The sequence below is a fragment of the Bombina bombina genome, unplaced genomic scaffold (assembly GCF_027579735.1).
Source record: "Bombina bombina isolate aBomBom1 unplaced genomic scaffold, aBomBom1.pri scaffold_991, whole genome shotgun sequence".
Lineage (NCBI taxonomy): Eukaryota > Metazoa > Chordata > Amphibia > Anura > Bombinatoridae > Bombina > Bombina bombina.
The window spans coordinates 11659-32770 of record NW_026513089.1 but is presented as its reverse complement, the minus strand read 5'-3'; the positions used below and the strand labels follow the sequence as shown (position 1 = coordinate 32770).

Here is a 21112-nt window from a genome sequence, read left to right as displayed (position 1 = left end):
AGTTTTAAGTAGTCATGTCAGCCTCTCAGTGAGAGCATGGATGAAAGTCAGAGTCCGGAGATGCAGGGAGAGTCTTTCTGCGAGACCATCCCGACTCATATTAACAGCTCCACAAGCAATCAGCATTGACGAGTTTCGTTGCCTGCTTTCTTCACTCAAGTCCATGTTAGGAGCGAGACTACTAACCTGTCACACTTGAAGGGCCGTGTTCCTGTTCCACGGCGTAGATTATGGCAAGATAGTTTCATTTTTTTATTACATAATGATATCACGGAAGACAGGGTCACAGTGTGACACTTTTTTTATTTTTAAAGAATCAAGGGTTAATATTCCTGGAAAGGGGATTATTGAACGGGGGGGGGGTTATACATGATATTGTTTATTGTGTCATTGCTGTGTTATGTGCGAGATGAGGCTCTGGCAATTTGTTGAACTTTCAGGTTACGTACGGGAGTATTGTGCGGCCCTTTTTTGGAGCGTTTTTCTCCTTAGTGTGTTTTTCTCCTTAGTGCAGGGGCGGTCCTGCCAGGCATTCCATGTGAAAGGGTGTGGCTATCTTCCTCGGTTGATCAGCAGCGCAGGAGACGAAACGGTTTCTGTAGTTCGGGTCATAGGAGGTGGTGAGTGCCCCGGCCATTGGAGGCTATAAAGGTGCCTATTTATTAAGTTAATCTAATCCGTAATAAAAGCACAAGCTATGGAGAACTCTGACACATTAGATGGTTCTCCCTCTTTAACAAGGTCTTATTCCTGTGTTTGTGAGGAGGTTCTGGTAGAACAGCCTGCTCAACTATGTTCCACATGCCTTAATAAAGTTACAACATCTAAAAGTAAACGGATGTCTAGTACTACTGAGTCGTCCACCTCTGAGGGTTCCCCGTCTTGTGAGATGCGTTCCCTACATTAATCTCCAATTTCACATGCAGCACCCCAGGGTCCAACCATTTTCCTGCGAGAGAGATTCGTTGGCCGTCAGATTTTGCGAATCAACAGCAAACCGCGGTATCGAAAGTGATCCATGCCTTACCACATTCTGCTAAGCGTAAGCGTAGGGCGTATCATGACGGCCCTGTCTACGCCTATGGAAATATCAGAGGCGTTATACAGGCCCACTCCGACTCTTAGGAGGAGGCCCCTTCTGGGTCGGAGTCCGTGTCATCTAAACCTACGGCTGCGGAGGAGCCTGACTTTAGGTTTAGGGTGGAGACATTGCCCTTTTTGCTGAAGCAAGTGCTTTCTAGTCTGGAGGTTCCGGAGCAGAAGCTTCCGGAGGAACCTGCGATTCCTAAGCTTGATAAGGTATATGAGGACAGGGTGGTGCCTCAGGCCTTCCCTGTTCCTGTTAAGATGGCTAATATTATTAAGAATGAATGGGAGCGATTAGGTTCTTCCTTTTCCCCTTCTTCCCCGTTCCGGACTCTCAGCTTGAGCTGTGGGGTACTGTCCCCAAGATGGATGGTACTATCTCCACGCTCACGAAGCGGACAACTATTCCCCTCGAGGATAGTTCGTCGTTTAAAGAGCCTATGGATAAAAAGTTGGGAAACATGTTAAGGAAGATGTTTCAACACACTTTGTTTTTCATCCGGCAGCGGCCGTAGCAGCGGTTTCCGGAGCTGCAACATATTGGTGTGAATTCCTATGTGAAATGGTCGAGGGGGAGACTTCCATCGACAAGATACAGGATAAGATTAAGGCGCTGAAGGTCACCAATTCTTTCATCTGTGATGCCAATATGCAAATTATTCGTCTGAACGCTAAGGTATCAGGTTTTTTCATTTTAGCTTGCAGGGCTCTGTGGCTAAAGTCTTGGTTTGCAGACATGACCTCTAAGTCGAGGCTGTTGTCCCTGCCTTTTCAAGGAAAGATTCTGTTCGGTCCAGGATTGGATTCGATCATATCCACGGTTACGGGAAGCAAGGGTGCTTTCCTTACACAGGATAAGAAGGTTAAGCCTAAAGGATCTACTTTTCGTCCCTTTCGTGCGGACAAGGCCCAGCGCCAGCAGCCTGCCGCGAAAGCGGACCAGTCCAAGGGAACTTGGAAGGCGGCTCATTCTTGGAACAAGTCTAAGCAGAGCAAGAAGCCCACCGAGACAAAATAGTCATGAAGGGCCGGCCCCCGACTGGTCTTCGGACCTATTAAGGGGCAGATTATCTCTCTTCTCAGAAACCTAGTTGCAGGACGTCCAGGACCCTTTGGTTCTGGAAGTTGTCGCCCAGGGTTACAGGATAGGGTTCAGATCCCATCCGCCCAGGGGCAGATTCCTCCTGTCAAACCTGTCTTCAAGACCAGAAAAGAGAGAGGCCTTTCTCTCGGTGTTATCGTACCAGTACCCCAAGCAGAAAGGGGTCTACGGTGCTACTCAAATCTTTTTGTGGTTCCAAAGAAGGAGGGCACGTTCCGCCCGATTCTGGACCTAAAGTGTTTAAACAAGTTTCTGAGTGTTCCATCGTTCAAAATGGAAACAATCAGATCTATTCTGCCCCTAGTTCAAGAGGGAGAGTTCATGACAACTATAGACTTGAAGGATGCCTTCCTTCATGTGCCAATTCACAGGGACCACTTCAAGTTCCTAAGATTGCGTTTCTGGACCAGCACTTCCAGTTTGTTTGTGGCCCTTCCCTTTGGTCTGGCGACGACCCAGAGAGTCTTCACGAAGGTTCTGGGGGTGCTATTTGCAGTGGCCAGATCCAGAGGCATTGCTGTTTCGCCCTATCTGGACGACATCCCAGTCCAGGCGCCGTCATTCAGCCTTGCAGAAGATCATTCGAGGGCTCTCCTTCTTTTGCTCCAATCTCACGGTTGGAAGATCAACTCAGGAAATAGTTGCCTGGTTCTCAGCAACAGGGTGGAGTTCCTGGGCACGATAATAGACTCTCTGTCCATGAAAATATTTCTCACAGACCATCGCAGGAATATTGCATCCTCTTATCTTGCTCTTCAGTCCTCCTCAAGCACCTCGGTGGCTCATTGTATGGAGGTGATCGGACTCATGGTTTCCAGCATAGACGTCATTCCATTCGCCAGGTTCCATCTCAGACCTCTTCAATTGTGCATGTTGAGACAGTGGAACGGCGATCATTCAGACCTATAACAGCAGATATCCATGGATGCTCGGACTCGGATCTCCCTCTCTTGGTAAATCAGTCCGGAACAACTGTCCATGGGGGACATCCTTCTTGAGACTGTCCTGTTAGATTGTGACCACGGACACGAGTCTTGCAGGATAGGGAGCTGTTTAGGGTGCCAGGATGGCACAAGGAAAATGGTCCCGGGAGGAATCTCTCTCCTTCCGATAAATATTCTGGAACGCTGAGCAATCTACAATGCTCTGAAGGCATGGCCTTCTCTGGGGTCGTTCAGCTTCATCAGATTCCAGACCGACATTACCTCGGTCTCTGATCTTGGAGTGTGCAGAGTCCCACAGCTGCTCGCTCTCAGCGATTCACATTCCAGGTGTGGACAACTGGGAAGCAGGCTTTCTAAGCAGGCAATCCTTCCATCCAGGGGAATGGTCTCTTCACCCCGCAGTGTTTGCAGAGATTTGTCTCAGGTGGAGATCGCTGGAGATATATCTCATGGCATCCAGACTCAATTGCAAGCTACCCTGATACCGGTCGAGGTCCAGGGATCCCCAGGCAGAGCTGATAGATGCCTTAGCGGTTCCTTGGGGGTTCAGCCTAACTTACATTTTTCCACAGTTACCACTTCTACCTCGTGTAGCGGCACACATCAAACAGGAGCGAGCGTCAGCCATTCTGATTGCTCCGTCGTGGCCGCAGAGGACGTGGTTTGCGGATCTGGTGGGGATGTCATCTTCTCCGCCGTGGAGGTTACCCTGTCGCAGGGATCTGCTGGCACAGGGTCCTTTTTTTAACATCAAAATCTCGATTTTCTGAGGCTAACTGCTTGGAGATTGAACGCCTAGTCTTGGCCAAGAGAGGCTTTTCTGAAAGTGTGATTGATACTCTAATTCAGGCAAGGAAGCAAGTCACTTGTCGCATCTACCATAAGTTGTGGAGGACTGACTTGTCCTGGTGTGTGAAGCATGGATATCCTTGACATAGGACAGAATCCTGGATACCTTCACCTTTTCTCCAAGGAGGTTTGGAGAAGGGTCTAGCTGCCACTTCCTTAAAGGGACAGATTTCGGCATTATCAGTCTTGTTGCATAGAAGACTCGCTGAGCTCCCTGACATCCAATCTTTTGTTCCGACTCGGTCTACAATCAGGCCTGTCTTTAGACAGTCTGCTCCCCCATGGAGCTTAAACTTGGTCCTTAATGGATTGCAGAAGGTTCTATTTGAGTCTATGCATTCCATTGACATTAAGTTTCTGTCCTGGAAGGTTCTCTTCCTGTTGGTCATTGCATCGGCACACAGAGTATCTGAAATGGCTGCCTTGAAATGTGAGCATCCTTATCTGGGTTTTTTATGCGGATAAGGCTGTGCTTCTCACTGGTTTGGGATTTCTTCCCAAGGTGGTGTCTAACCGTGTCATCAATCAGGAAATGGTTGTTCCTTCTTTGTGTCCTAACCCTTCTTTTTCTAAGGAGAGGTTACTTCATAACCTGGATGTGGTTCGTGCCTTAAAGTTCTATCTTCAGGCTACAAGGGTTTTCAGACAGTCTACATCTTTTTGTGGTGTATTCAGGGAAGCGCAAGGGGCAGAAAGCCTCTTCTACTTCTTTGTCCTTTTGGTTGAGGAGCTTGATTCGCTTGGCCTATGAGATAGCAGGACATAAGCCTCCTCAGAGGATCACGGCTCATTCAACTAGAGCTGTGGCTTCGTCTTGGGCCTTCAAGAATGAGGCCTCTATGGAGCAAATTTGTAAGGCGGCTACCTGGTCCTCCTTACACACTTTCACTAAGTTTTACAAATTTTACATTTTTCTTTCTGCGGAAGCTGTTTTTGGGAGAAAGGGTTTTGCAGGCTGTGGTGCCCTCAGATTAGGATCCTTCTTTTACCCTCCCGGTTTCATTCAGTGTCCTCTAGAGCTTGGGTATATGTCTCCCAACAGTAATGAATGAAACTGCGGTCTCTCCTCCCCTTTAAATGGAAAATATAAATTATGCTTACCTGATAATTTAATTTCCATCGTGGGGAGGAGAGTCCACTGCTCCCGCCCGTATCTCTGATGGGCGGACCTAAATTTAGTTAATCTTCTGGCACCATTTATACCCTGATATTTCTCCTACTGTTCCTTTTTCCCTCTGCAGAATGACTGGGGGATGTGGGAAGTGGGGGAGGTATTTAAGCCTTTGGCTGGGGTGTCTTTGCCTCCTCCTGATGGAGGAGGCAATACAAAAAATATAGAGAATTTAAGAATTCCTGTCACTTTTTTTTATTTAATCTTAAACCTAAGACGCAACCCTCCTCAATACCATGTAGGAGATATTAGATGAGCGCCCCAAGTAAGAAATTGAGCAGTCTCTACATTGGTCCATTTTTCATCAAACACATTGTTGATGAAGTCTCTAGATTATCTTTGATTTACCACAGTCCTATAAAAGTAATCTAACTTTCCATGTTGCACTTTTAAAACCTTATCGTTGAAACTCATTCCCAGATCGAATCCCTACACCCCCCTCCTCCATTCAAGTCAAAGGACAGGAAGAATATGACTGATCACATTTTGGATTCAATAAGACATAGGAAGAAGTTGCAATACTTGATTAAGGTGGAAAGGATATGGACCTGAAGAAGACTCTTGGGAGGATCATGATTACATCTATGCTCCTCAGTTGATTGAGATTCCATCATCAAACTCATTTAATTGATTATACTTTCTTACCACAGTTTAGGTCTCTGTATTAAACTACTTAAACTCAAGTCTTTAAAACGCGACTCGTGACACAATCATATCTGATATTGGATTGTTGACTGATGTTCTTTCCAAATATGTTTGTTGGTATTCGCAACCTATAGTTAAAAAAGGTCCTAACTAGCCACCAATAAGCAAGCACTATCTAGGGTGCTAAACTTAAAAAGGGCCGGCTCCTAAGCTTTACATTACTGCTTTTTTTAAAAATAAAGATTGCAAGAGAACAAAGAAAATTTGATAATAGGACTAAATGTGAAAGTTGCTTAAAATTGCATGCTCTATCTGAATCATGAACAAAACCATTTGGGTTTAGTATCCCTTTAAATACTGAAAAATAAGTGTATGTGTCTCTAAAATAACGAGCTCTACAATGTTGAAATCTAGGTTTCTTTCTCTGTTGCTACTTTTTTGAATTTGTGTAGTCGATTATGGTTAGGGTACAAGTGAAACAAAGTACAGTGTCTGCTCAGAAGTTTTATCATTTAATGTTTCATACATTCTGAACTTTACTACCTTTTTATTTTACCAAACTGAGAAAAGTTCCCTAAAGCATGTCAGCTCCCATGTTATATAAGCATGTATTGTTATTCATGCTGAAGATAGTTTGTAAAGTTAGAATTTTTCTTTAAAATAAAAACTTTGCAATTTGCTTAGTTTTTTTTATATGCACACTTTAAGGCACCAGCTCCTACTGAGCATGTGCAAGAGTTCAGTATATACGTAAATAAGTCTGATGCAATATTTCTAAATCCATTATGTTTAAAGTGACTTTTTTTCTTTTTTTTTTTTCTCAGGGCTTGTTAAAACTTTTGGAGGGTACAGTTGTTAATGTACCAGAAAAAAACTCACGGAAGCTGCGTGGAGAGACTGTACAAGTTGATACAACGAATATACTTTTTGTGTCTTCTGGAGCATTTAATGGGCTTGACAGAATTATCAGCAGGAGGAAGAATGAGAAGGTTGGTGATCCTTTAATTCAGTTATTCTCATGCTTTAAGTCCTAATGCATGCTACACTGTTATTAAACCTAAATTATTGGTATTATTGGTCGATTAAGACATAATTGTATGTTTTATTTTAATGTGAAGACTCGTTTTATCACCATAAGGGTGCCACCTTACTAAACTCCTCCATTCTCATTACTATGGACTAGGCTACACTTGTTCTCATTCATATTGGAGATAGTCTAAGCTTCCATGGCCCACGGCAGATCATATCCAGATGCATATTAAGCTTGGTTGGGGCCATGCCCTTTTGTCAGGTAGATACAATTGGTAATTATAGAGGTTCTGGTATATGTGCCATATTCTGTGAGGTCACACCTGTAGTTTAAACATTCTGGTCAAGTTGGAGACATCTGTAACACATAATACAAGTGGAATATAACTGCTCAACTAGTGGAAGGCAACCCCACTAATGCATCATATATCCCGTTGTACTCTCTGCACTTCTCTGCTTTCTCTTTAAGCAGCTGTTACAAACACTTTTCATCCATAGACCACAAAGGTAAGTAAAACCTTTGTGTGCCTCAGTAGAGATAGTAAGTTGTTATAATATGCTTTATTCATTTATATTGGAAGCTGAAAATGAACTATTTCATCAGCTGAAGTTTGTAACGCTCTGGATTTTTTTACTGGGTGCCGCCATCTTGTAGCTTGCGTATTGTTGCATTGTGATAGGAGCAGTGCACTTTCACAGATTGCTTTTTGACAACTCTACCTTTTTCACTTCAGTTTAGCTCACAGATAGAGAGCTTAAAGTGTTTTGCACAAAGTTACTTAAAGGGATACTGAACCCAAATTTTTTTATTTCGTGATTCAGATAGAGCATGCAATTTTTAGCAACTTTCTAATTTACTCCTATTACCACATTTTCTTCATTCTCTTGGTATCTTTATTTGAAAAGCAAGAATGTAAGTTTAGATGCCGGCCCATTTTTGGTGAACAACCTGGGTTATTGCTGATTGGTGGATAAATTGACCCACCAATAAACAAGTGCTTTCCATGGTGCTGAACCAAAAATTGGCTCGCTCCTTAGCTTAGATGCCTTATTTTTCAAATAAAGATAGCAAGAGAACGAAGAAAAATTGATAATAGCAGTAAATTAGAAAGTTGCTTAAAATTGCATGCTCTATTTGAATCACAAAAGAAAAAAATTAGGTTCAGTGTTCCTTTGACAAATATAAGCTCCAAGATGGTGACGCCCAGTGTGAAGATGCAGAGCTTTACTAACGAATAGTTGTAAGGTGTTTAAATAAGAGAATAACTTTGAGGACAGCTGCAGGTAAAGGAGGAAAAAGAATAGCATGGCGTGTAGTAACCATTCTATTGTAGTTCTATTAAGGAGTTTAATGTCTCTTTAATCATATTTTCCTGCAAATTCAGTTCTCATAATGACTCACATGGGAACTATTAACCCTATATAGTGTGTGTGTGTGTGTGTATGTATGTGTGTGTATATGTATATGTGTATATATATATATATATATATATATATATATATATATATATATATATGCCATACACAACAATTAAAACCAACAACAAAACGAACAATAAATTGGGTATTCTTTATTCAAAAATATACAGCATGATAGAGCTATGGGGTAGCAAAGTATGTATTTAAAATATTTTCTCCAACATTGGTGTGTCCGGTCCACGGCGTCATCCATAACTTGTGGGAATATTCTCTTCCCCAACAAGAAATGGCAAAGAGCACAGCAAAAGCTGTCCATATAGTCCCTCCCAGGCTCCGCCCCCCCAGTCATTCTCTTTGCCGCTCTGAACAAGTAGCATCTCCACGGAGATGGTGAAGAGTATGTGGTGTTTAGTTGTAGTTTTTATTCTTCTATCAAGAGTTTGTTATTTTAAAATAGTGCTGGTATGTACTATTTACTCTGAAACAGAAAGAGATGAAGAGTTCTGTTTAAAAGAGGAGTATGATTTTAGCAGCAGTAACTAAAATCGATTGCTGTTCCCACACAGGACTGTTGAGCTGAGAGAACTTCAGTTGGGGGGAACAGTTTGCAGACTTTTCTGCTCAAGGTATGACTAGCCATTTTTCTAACAAGACTGTGTAATGCTGGAAGGCTGTCATTTTTCCCTCATGGGGATCGGTAAGCCATTTTCTTAGTCTCAAACAGAATAAAGGGCTTATTATGGGCTATAAACTGGTAGACACTTTTAGGGGCTAAATCGATTGCTTTATTTAAGGATTATATGCAGTTTGAAGTTGAATTTCACACTTTTATAACATTGGGGAACGTTTTTAGCGCCAGGCACTTGTTAAGACACCTTCCCAGGAAGGGCCTTTCTCTGTAGTAGGCAGAGCTTCATTTTCGCGCCATTACTGCGCAGTTACTTTTGAAAACAGTACATGCAGCTGCATGTGTGAGGGTCTGGAATCCACTGAAAACGTTCCTAGAAGGCTTCATTTGGTATCGTATACCCCCCTGGGATTGGTGAAGTCGCAGCAAAGGCTGTGGCTGGGACTGTAAGGGGGTAAACGGCTCCGGTTTCCTCATTTTAAGGGTTAACAGCTTGAAAATTGGGGTGCAATACTTTGAATGCATTAAGTCACTGTGGTGAAAATTTGGTAAAGATTGGATAATTCCTTCATAGTTTTTCACATATTCAGTAATAAAGTGTGCCCTGTTTAACATTTAAAGAGACAGTAACGGTTTTGTTTTAAAACTGTTTTTGTGCTTTATTAACCAGTTTAAGCCTGTTTAACATGTCTGTGCCTTCAGATAGATCATGTTCTGTATGTATGGAAGCCAATGTGGTTCCCCCTTCAAATATGTGTGATAATTGTGCCACAGCGTCCAAACAAAGTAAGGACAGTACTGTCACAAATAGTAAAGTTGCCCAGGATGATTCCTCAGATGAAGGAAGTAGACATAGTTCTACATCATCTCCTTCTGTGTCTATACCAGTTATGCCCGCGCAGGCGACCCCTAGTACTTCTAGCGTGCCAATGCTTGTTACTATGCAACAATTGACAGCAGTAATGGATAACTCCATAGCAAATATTTTATCCAAAATGCCAGCATTTCAGAGAAAGCGCGATTGCTCTGTTTTAAACACTGTAGAGCAGGAGGGCGCTGATGATAATTTTTCTGTCATACCCTCACACCAATCTGAAGTGGCAGTGAGGGAGGGTTTGTCAGATGGGGAAATTTCTGATACAGGAAGAATTTCTCAGCAGGCAGAACCTGATGTTGTGACATTTAAATTTAAATTAGAACATCTCCGCGCATTACTTAAGGAGGTGCTATCTACTCTGGATGACTGTGACAATCTGGTCATCCCAGAAAAATTGTGCAAGATGGACAAGTTCCTTGAGGTCCCGGTGCACCCTGATGCTTTTCCGATACCTAAACGGGTGGCGGACATAGTGAATAAGGAGTGGGAGAAGCCAGGCATACCTTTTGTCCCTCCTCCTATATTTAAGAAATTGTTCCCTATGGTCGACCCCAGGAAGGACTTATGGCAAACAGTCCCTAAGGTCGAGGGGGCGGTTTCTACACTAGCCAAACGCACGACCATTCCTATTGAGGACAATTGTGCTTTCAAAGATCCTATGGATAAAAAATTGGAGGGTTTGCTTAAAAAGATTTTTGTACAGCAAGGTTACCTCCTTCAACCTATTTCGTGCATTATTCCTGTCACTACAGCGGCGTGGTTCTGGTTCGAGGAACTGGAAAAGTCGCTCAGTAGGGAGACTCCGTATGAGGAAGTCATGGACAGAATTCACGCACTTAAGTTAGCTAATTCCTTTATTTTAGACGCCGCTTTGCAGTTAGCGGCGAAAAATTCAGGGTTTGCAATTGTGGCGCGCAGAGCGCTCTGGCTAAAGTCTTGGTCGGCGGATGTATCTTCCAAGACAAAATTGCTTAATATCCCTTTCAAAGGTAAGACCCTTTTCGGGCCAGAATTGAAAGAGATTATCACTGGGGGAAAGGGCCATGCCCTCCCACAAGATAAACCTTTCAAGGCTAAGAATAAGTCCAATTTTCGTTCCTTTCGCAATTTCAGGAACGGACCGGCTTCCAACTCGGCAGCCTCTAGACAAGAGGGTAACGCTTCCCAGACTAAACCAGCTTGGAAACCAATGCAAGGCTGGAACAAAGGTAAACAGGCCAAGAAGCCTGCTGCTGCTACCAAAACAGCATGAAGGGGTAGCCCCCGATCCGGGACCGGATCTAGTAGGGGGCAGGCTCTCTCTCTTCGCTCAGGCTTGGGCAAGAGATGTTCAGGATCCCTGGGCACTAGAAATAGTTTCTCAGGGTTATCTTCTGGAATTCAAGGACCTACCCCCAAGGGGAAGGTTCCAAATGTCTCACTTATCTTCAAACCAAATAAAGAGACAGGCATTCTTACATTGTGTAGAAGACCTGTTAAAGATGGGAGTGATACACCCAGTTCCAACTGTGGAACAAGGTCAGGGGTTCTACTCAAATCTGTTTCTAGTTCCCAAAAAAGAGGGAACTTTCAGACCAATTCTGGATTTAAAAATTCTAAACAAATTTCTCAGAGTTCCATCGTTCAAAATGGAAACCATTCGAACAATTTTACCTACAATCCAGGAGGGTCAATTTATGACTACCGTGGATTTAAAGGATGCGTATCTACATATTCCTATCCACAAAGATCATCATCAGTTCCTAAGGTTCGCCTTTCTGGACAAGCATTACCAGTTCGTGGCTCTCCCATTCGGGCTAGCCACTGCTCCAAGGATTTTCACAAAGGTGCTAGGGTCCCTTCTAGCGGTTTTAAGACCAAGGGGCATTGCAGTGGCACCTTATCTGGACGACATTCTAATCCAAGCGTCGTCTCTTTCCAAAGCAAAGGCTCATTCAGACATTGTTCTAGCCTTTCTCAGATCTCACGGGTGGAAGGTGAACGTAGAAAAGAGTTCCCTGTCTCCGTCGACAAGAGTTCCCTTCTTGGGAACAATAATAGATTCTTTAGAAATGAAGATCTTCCTGACAGAAGTCAGAAAGTCAAAGCTTCTAAACGCTTGTAAAGTTCTTCACTCTATTCTGCAGCCTTCCATAGCTCAGTGCATGGAAGTAGTAGGGTTGATGGTTGCAGCAATGGACATAGTTCCTTTTGCTCGAATTCATCTAAGACCATTACAACTGTGCATGCTCAAGCAGTGGAATGGGGACTATACAGACTTGTCTCCAATGATTCAAGTAGACCAGATGACCAGAGACTCACTCCGTTGGTGGTTGACCCAGGATCACCTGTTCCAGGGAATGAGTTTCCGCAGACCAGAGTGGGTCATTGTGACGACAGACGTCAGTCTATTAGGCTGGGGCGCGGTCTGGGATTCCCTGAAAGCTCAGGGTCTATGGTCTCGGGAAGAGTCTCTTCTTCCGATAAACATTCTGGAACTGAGAGCGATATTCAATGCTCTCCGGGCTTGGCCTCAACTAGCAAAGGCCGGATTCATAAGATTCCAGTCAGACAACATGACGACTGTTGCTTACATCAACCATCAGGGGGGGAACAAGGAGTTCCTTGGCGATGAGAGAGGTGTCCAAAATCATCAAATGGGCGGAGGATCACTCCTGCCACCTATCTGCAATCCACATCCCAGGAGTAGACAACTGGGAGGCGGATTATCTGAGTCGTCAGACTTTCCATCCGGAGGAGTGGGAACTTCACCCGGAGGTGTTTTGCCCAGTTGACCCAATTATGGGGCATTCCAGACATGGATCTGATGGCGTCTCTTCAGAACTTCAAGGTTCTTTGCTACGGGTCCAGTTCCAGGGATCCCAAGGCGACTCTAGTGGATGCATTAGTGGCGCCTTGGTCGTTCAACCTAGCTTATGCGTTTCCACCGTTCCCTCTCCTTCCCAGGCTTGTAGCCAGGATCAAACAGGAGAAGGCCTCGGTGATTCTGATAGCTCCTGCGTGGCCACGCAGGACTTGGTATGCAGACCTGGTGAATATGTCATCGGCTCCACCATGGAAGCTACCTTTGAGACAGGATCTTCTAGTACAAGGTCCATTCAAACATCCAAATCTAGTTTCTCTCCAGCTGACTGCTTGGAAATTGATTGCTTGATTTTATCCAAGCGCGGGTTTTCAGATTCAGTGATAGATACTCTGGTCCATGCCAGAAAACCTGTGACTAGAAAGATTTACCATAAAATATGGAAAAGATGTATCTGTTGGTGTGAATCCAAGGGATTCTCATGGAGTAAGATTAAAATTCCCAGGATACTCTCCTTTCTCCAAGAAGGTTTGGATAAATGATTGTCAGCGAGTTCTCTAAAAGGACAGATTTCTGCTCTATCTGTCTTGTTACACAAACGACTGGCAGCTGTGCCAGATGTACAAGCTTTTGTACAGGCTTTGGTCAGGATCAAGCCTGTTTACAGACCCTTGACTCCTCCCTGGAGTCTAAATTTAGTTCTTTCAGTTCTTCAAGGGGTTCCGTTTGAACCCTTAGATTCCATAGATATCAAGTTATTATCTTGGAAAGTTCTGTTTTTGGTTGCTATTTCTTCTGCTAGAAGAGTTTCCGAATTATCTGCTTTGCAGTGTGATCCACCCTATCTGGTGTTCCATTCAGATAAGGTTGTTTTGCGTACCAAGCCTGGTTTTCTTCCAAAAGTTGTTTCCAACAAGAATATTAACCAGGAAATAGTTGTTCCTTCTTTGTGTCCGAATCCAGTTTCAAAGAAGGAACGTTTGTTACACAATTTAGATGTAGTCCGTGCTTTAAAGTTCTATTTAGAAGCAACAAAGGATTTCAGACAAACTTCTTCTTTGTTTGTCGTTTATTCTGGTAAGAGGAGAGGTCAAAAAGCTACTGCTACCTCTCTTTCTTTCTGGCTGAAAAGCATCATCCGATTGGCTTATGAGACTGCCGGACGGCAGCCTCCTGAACGAATCACAGCCCACTCTACTAGGGCTGTGGCTTCCACATGGGCCTTTAAGAACGAGGCTTCTGTTGATCAGATATGTAAGGCAGCGACTTGGTCTTCTCTGCACACTTTTGCCAAATTCTACAAATTTGATACTTTTGCTTCTTCGGAGGCTATTTTTGGGAGAGAGGTTTTGCAAGCCGTGGTGCCTTCTGTTTAGGGAACCTGATTTGCTCCCTCCCTTCATCCGTGTCCTAAAGCTTTGGTATTGGTTCCCACAAGTTATGGATGACGCCGTGGACCGGACACACCAATGTTGGAGAAAACAGAATTTATGCTTACCTGATAAATTACTTTCTCCAACGGTGTGTCCGGTCCACGGCCCGCCCTGGTTTTTTAATCAGGTTTGAAAAATTTCTTTCTCTATACACTACAGTCACCACGGCACCCTATAGTTTCTCCTTTTTTTCTCCTAACCGTCGGTCGAATGACTGGGGGGGCGGAGCCTGGGAGGGACTATATGGACAGCTTTTGCTGTGCTCTTTGCCATTTCCTGTTGGGGAAGAGAATATTCCCACAAGTTATGGATGACGCCGTGGACCGGACACACCGTTGGAGAAAGTAATTTATCAGGTAAGCATAAATTCTGGGGGTTTTTTTAAAAAAAAATTAAGAATATTTTAAAACAAATTAAAGGAACCCTCCTTTTGCGAAAACATTTATTTCATAGTCCATAGGGCTCCATAACATGTGGGATATAATTCCCACCACAAAAAGGCGACCAAGAGCCCACACAAGAGTTTAAATTCCCTCCCACTTCCAATCTCTCCCCAGTCACAATGCTATCTATATGGCCTACATGAGCTTGCGCTCCCCTGCTGTGAAAAGTAAATAAAATAGAGGCGGCCTTCAAGAACTTAGAAATTATCATATCTGCCTCCCTAGGTTTGCTTTAGTTTTTTTTGGACTTGACTGTCCCTTTAACGTCAAGAGGACTGGTTACCTCAATTAATAAAGAACGCATATACTCTATTTTAAATAAATAAGTAGATTTGTCAGTGTCAATGTCTGAGGAAGGATCTTCTGTATCAGATAGATCCTCATCAGAGGAGGATAAATTATTATGTTGTTGGTCAATTGAAATTTAATCAACTGAATGAGAAGTTTTAAAAGACCTTTTACGTTTATTAGAAGGTGGAAATGCAGACAAAGCCTTCTGAATAGATTCAGTAACAAATTCTTTAAAATTCATAGGTGTACATTAGAAGTTGAAGGAACTGCAACTGGCAATTATTATTATTATTATCAGGTATTTATAAAGCGCCAGCAGATTACGTAGCGCTATACAAGAAATAATGGAACATTACAGGGATGCATTACATACACAAACAAACAAGTACAGTATTGGGGTACATTACAGTTGTAGGTGAAATAATTGAGTTATACAAAAGGAGAGGAATGCCCTGCCCTTGAGCACAATCAGTAGTAGCTCACTTTAAATACAAAGTGGCCTACAGGTAGAGAGGCTCTCAAGCTTACAATCTCTAGGAGAGGGATTGGACACAAAAGGTGAGGGAGACGAGAAATATGTCTGATATAAGGCAGTGTAAACTGAGAGTGACTGAAATGTGTGGTTAGTAAATGAGAGTTGGGAAAGTGTAACAGAATATGATAAAGTGTCCGTTCAGAGGCTGTGAGTGAGAAGTAGTGTCTCTATCCTGGATCATTAGTGACGGCTGCACCTAATTGCTGTTAGGTGTTTATATTTTAAGGTAAAAACCAGGGTGGGAGGTGGAGGGAGGCTTTGGCGGGCTAGTGTGTGCAGAGAGTCTGTAGGATTGTTGTTGCAGTGAGGTCTTCAAATGTTTGTTGCAGAAATGGATCTTTAAAATGTATGTGTGCAGAGAGTCTGTAGGATTGTTGTTGCAGTAAGGTCTTCAAATGTTTGTTGCAGAAATGGATCTTTAAATCTGGCAATGTACTATTACTGATGGACACACTATCTGCATGTAAAAGTTTATCATGACAACTATTACAAATGACATTCGGAGAAATAATTTCCACAATCTTACAACAAATGCACTTAGCTTTGGTAGAACCGATGTCAGGCAGCAAAGTTCCAGCAGATACTTCTGAGGCAGGATCAGATTGATACATCTTGCAAAATGTAAAAGAAAAAACAAAATATAAAATTATCAATTTCCTTATATGACAGTTTCAGGAATGGGAAAAAAATGCAAATAGCATAGCCCTCTGATAGAGAAAAAGGCAAGAGGCAAACATCAATGGGGTATTAAAATAATTTTAAAGTTTGGCGCCGAGTATGACGCACAACGTAACTGAAATTTTTTTGCCGCCAACAATAACTGGAAATGACACACTCACGTCACTAACGACGCAACCATGTGTAAGGCTTCAGCATCATCTACGACGCCGGAAATGACGAAGTTGCGTCACAGACATATTTCTCTCACCAAAAATGACGCAATAAAGTCTAGCATTTGGCGCAACCGCGGGCCTAATACCGCCCGAAATTTGCAAGAAAAAAGTAGTTAATTTAGAAAAAAAAATTCTTAAAATGTTTATTTTCCCCAAATATGAAACTGACAGTCTGCAGAAGGAAATACATGAACCGGACTCATGGCAAACATAAGTACAATACACATATTTAGAACTTTATATAAATGCATAAAGTGCCAAACCATAGCTGGGGTGCCTTAAGTAATAAAAAACATACTTACCAAAAGACACCCATCCACATATAGCAGATAGCCAAACCAGTACTGAAACAGTTATCACTAGAGGTAATGGTAAAATGAGAGCATATCGTCAATCTGAAAAGGGAGGTAGGAGATGAATCTCTACGACCGATAACAGAGAACCCATGAAATAGAACCCCGTTAGGGAAATCATTGTATTCAATAAGTGATACTCCGTTCACGTCCCTCTGACATTCGCTGTACTCTGAGAGGAATCGGGCTTCGACAATGCTGAGAAGCGCATATCAACGTAGAAATCTTAGCACAAACTTACTTCACCACCTCCATAGGAGGCAAAGTTTGTAAAACTGAATTGTGGGTGTGGTGAGGGGTGTATTTATAGGCATTTTGAGGTTTGGGAAACTTTGCCCCTCCTGTTAGGATTGTATATCCCATACGTCACTAGCTCATGGACTCTTGCCAATTATATGAAAGAAATGTATTTATGAATAAAAAGAATATATTCTGCTATATGAAAAATATGTCAAATACTGCTCCACTTTTAATTTGTCCCTAATTCAGAAGTGAACATCTGCAACTGAAGACTGAATAATGTGAAGCTGAATAGAGGCCTGGGGTTTTGGGGGTGCCAGAAGCATAGCAAAGTGGGGAATCATGATTGTGAAATGAGATTAAAAGTATAGATATAAAAAAAGTGTTTGTTTCTTCTAATTGACTATGCTTTCTTTCATAGGATGGTAAGAGTCCACAAGTGGTATCCAATATCCAAGCAGTGAAGTCTACAAGACCACCATGAAATAGGGTGGGACAATACAGGCAGGCAGGCAGATATGTTACAAATCAGGTAGAATGACCCGCAGTACTTTACTGCCAAAAGTGATAGAAATTGGAAAATGTATGCAAGGAATACCAAGTGTTAGTAATACACTCAAGGGGTCTCTTCCCTGCTACCAGGTACATCTTTCTGATTAAAAAGGTAAAGGGACATGCACCCCAACATTTTTATGTCATGATTCAGATAGAGTATGCAATTTTAAATAACTTTCTAATTTATTTTTATTGTAACATTTTCTTTGTTATCTTAGTATCTTGTAGAAAACCAGGGACGTACATGCGCCTGGTGCACTATATGGCGGCAGTTTTGTAAGAATGTTATCCATTTGCAAAAGCACTAGATGGCAGCACTTTTTCCTGCCATGTAGAGCTGCAGACAACTACCTAGGTATCTCTTCAACAAAAAAAACATGGGAAGATAAATTTAAAGTAGAATTGAAAACTTTTCTAAAAATGTATAACTGTCTGAACCACTGTGTAGAATGGCGACACAGTGTCTACCTGGATAATTGGGACTTGTTCTCCGTTAAGGAATCCTTATTTTATGAATCCCTTGTTGGATATTTTCAATCAGTGATACCTCAATGGAGAAACAACCAACATAGTGCAATACAATAAGGCAAGTTGGTTCATTGAATGGAATGTACTCGCAAGGTGCTGTGTAGAAGTTGCGCCTTTATTAAAAAAAACTGCCGGAACTGTAACAGTATCAATGCAAATTAAAAACTAATAAAAGTACCATACAAAAACAATGTATCCCTGTGCAGCCATTCTTCACAGATTTCGGCTATACAAGGTATTAGTCATCGGGGGCTGGCTGCGTTCATCTGGAGGAATTTAAAGGGAAGTTATTCTTTCATATTTTGTAATATTGTTTCTTAATCAGCATGAAGGGTCTGCCCCCCGATCTGGGAGTGGATCTTGTGGGGGGCAGACTTTCTTTCTTTGCTCAAGCTTGGGTTTGGGATGTTCCAGATCCCTGGGCGGTAGATATCGTGTCCCAGGGCTACAAACTAGAGTTCAAGACTTTTCCTCCCAAGGGCAGGTTTCTTCTCTCCAGGTTATCTGTAGACCAGATAAAGAGAGGGGTTCTTACGTTGTGTTTAGGATCTTTCCGACATGGGAGTGATAGTTCCTGTTCCTGTTCAGGAACAGGGGGTCTGGGATTTTATTCCAATCTGTTTGTCGTTCCCAAAAAGGAGGGAACTTTCAGACCTATTTTAGATCTCAAGAGCGTAAACAAGTTTCTCAAAATTCCGTCTTTCAATATGGAAACTATTCGTTCCATTCTTCCTTTGGTTCAGGAGGGTCAGTTCATGACCACAGTGGATTTAAAGGATGTGTATCTGCATATTCCCATCCACAAGATTTGCATTTCTAGACAAACATTTTCATTTTGTAGCTCTTCCATTTGGTCTGGCAACAGCCCCAGAATTTTTTAAAAGGTCCTGGTAGCATTGATGGCGGTGCTTCGGTTGAGGGTTGTTGCAGTGGCTCCTTATCTGGATGACATTCTAGTTCAGACACCATCTTTTCAACTAGCAAGCTACCACACAGAGTTGTTGTGGCCTTTTCTGCTCTCCCACGGTTGGAAGGTGAATTTAGGAAAACGTTCCTTAATTCCGGCTACAAGAGTGGTATTCTTGGGAACCATTATAGATTCTCTAGAGATGAAGATCTTTCTGACAGAAGCAAGAAGATCAAATATCTTCACTATGTGTCTTGCTCTTCAGTCATTTCCTCGGCCATCATTGGCCCAGTGCAATAGAGGTTATTGGTCTGATGGTTTCAGTCATGGACATCATTCCGTTTGCTCGGTTCCATCTCAGACCTCTGCAGTTATGCTGCTCAGGCAATAGAACGAGGATTATGCGGATCTGTCTCCAAAGATTCTTCTAGATTAAATGTCAAAAGATTCTCTTCCATGGTGGTTGTCTCAGGATCTACTCTCTCAGGGAACCTGCTTTTGCAGACCTACCTGGGTGATTGTGACCACGGATCCCAGTTTGCTGGGTTGGGGAGCTGTCTGGGGTTCATTAATGGCTCAGGGTCTATGGACTCAGGAGGAGTCGGTTCTTCCCATAAATATTTTGGAGCTGAGGGCAATATTCAATGCACTTTTGGCCAAACCTCAGCTAGCTTCAACCCAGTTTATCAGGTTTCAGTCGGACATTACGTCAGTGGCTTACATCAATCATTAGGGAGAAACTCAGAGTTCCTTGGCCATGACAGAGGTAGCCAAGATTATTCAGTGGGCTGAGACTCTCAACTGCTGTCTGTCTGCGATCCACATTCCAGGAGTGGACAATGGGTAAGCGGATTTTCTGAGCAGACAAACTTTTTATCCGGGGGAGTGGGAACTTCATCCAGAGGTGTTTTCCAGCTTGATTCCCAGTTGGTGGCAGCTGGAGTTGGGTCTCATGGCATCTCGTCAGAATGCCAAGCTCCCGAGGAACGAGTCAAGGTCAAGGGACCCTCAGGCTGTTCTGATATATGCCAGACTGAAATTCCAAGGAACTGCCAGAGCATCTGTTTTCCCTCCGTTTGCTCTTCTTCCTCAGGTCATTGCTCGGATCAGACAGGAGAGATCATCAGTGATTCTCATCGCTCCGGCGTGGCCTCGCAGAATCTGATTTGCAGATCTGGTGGAGATGTTTTCTCTTCCACCTTGGCGTCTTCCATTAAGGAAGGACCTTCTTCAGGGACCCTTCCTTCATCCAAATCTCGTTTCTCTGAAGCCGACTGCTTGGAGATTGAACGCTTGATTCTTTCCAAGCGTGGTTTTTCTGAGTCAGTCATTGAGACTATGATTCAGAGTTGGGATTCCTAGAATTTTGTCTTTTCTCTAGGAGGGTTTGGAGAAAGGTTTATCTGCTAGTACCCTGAAGGGTCAAATCTCTGCTTTATCTATTTTATTGCACAAGCCCCTGGCGGATGTGCCAGATGTTCAGTCTTTTTGTCAGGCCTTGGTTAGAATTCGGCCCGTGTTTAAGTTTGCTACTCTTCCTTGGAGTCTTAATTTGGTTCTTAGAGTCCAACAGGCTCCGTTTAAACCTATGCATTTTTTGGATATTAAGATGTTATTCTGGAAGGTTTTGTTTCTAGTTGCTATCTATTCAGCTTGAAGACTTTCGGAGCTTTCAGCTTTACAGTATGAATGATAAATTTATTTATTGACACGGTGAGTCCACGGCCCGCCTAGTTTTCAGACAGTTTGTTTTTCTATAAACCTCAGGCACCTCTGCACCTTATTACTCCCTTTCTCCTTTCCCTTTGGTCGAATGACTGGTGATTTTGAGTAGGGGATTGGTATTTAACTGCTATTGCTGTGGTGCTCTTTGCCTCCTCCTGCTGGTCAGTAGTGATATTCCCAACAGTAATAATGATGATCCGTGGACTCACCGTGTCAAGAAGTAAATTTATCAGGTAAGAATAAATGTTTTCTACATATATATGATGTTTATTTGCTACAGTGTGTATGTATATGTGTGTGTATATATATATTTCTTTCATGTAATTGGCAAGAGTCCATGAGCTAGTGACATATGGGATATACAATCCTACCAGGAGGGGCAAAGTTTCCCAAACCTCAAAATGCCTATAAATACACCCCTCACCACACCCTCAATTCAGTTTTACAAACTTTGCCTCCTATGGAGGTGGTGAAGTAAGTTTGTGCTAAGATTTCTACGTTGATATGCGCTTCTCAGCATTGTTGAAGCCGATTCCTCTCAGAGTACAGCGAATGTCAGAGAAATCATCGTATTCAATAGGTGACACTCCCTTCACGTCCCTCTAACGGGGGTCTTTTTCATGGGTTCTCTGTTATCGGTCGTAGAGATTCATCTC

At 42.8% G+C, this 21112-nt stretch overlaps 1 protein-coding gene across 1 annotated transcript in view; it reads left to right on the top strand.

Moving 5' to 3' along the window:
- LOC128644705 (ATP-dependent Clp protease ATP-binding subunit clpX-like, mitochondrial) overlaps positions 1 to 17225 on the top strand; it is a 72443-nt gene extending 55218 nt beyond the window's left edge. The window contains exons 5-6 of the mRNA XM_053697219.1: positions 6622 to 6786; positions 17163 to 17225. Coding sequence (XP_053553194.1) covers positions 6622 to 6786; positions 17163 to 17225 — 228 coding nt within the window. The remainder of the gene's footprint in view (positions 1 to 6621; positions 6787 to 17162) is intronic.
- Positions 17226 to 21112: the final 3887 nt, after the last annotated feature.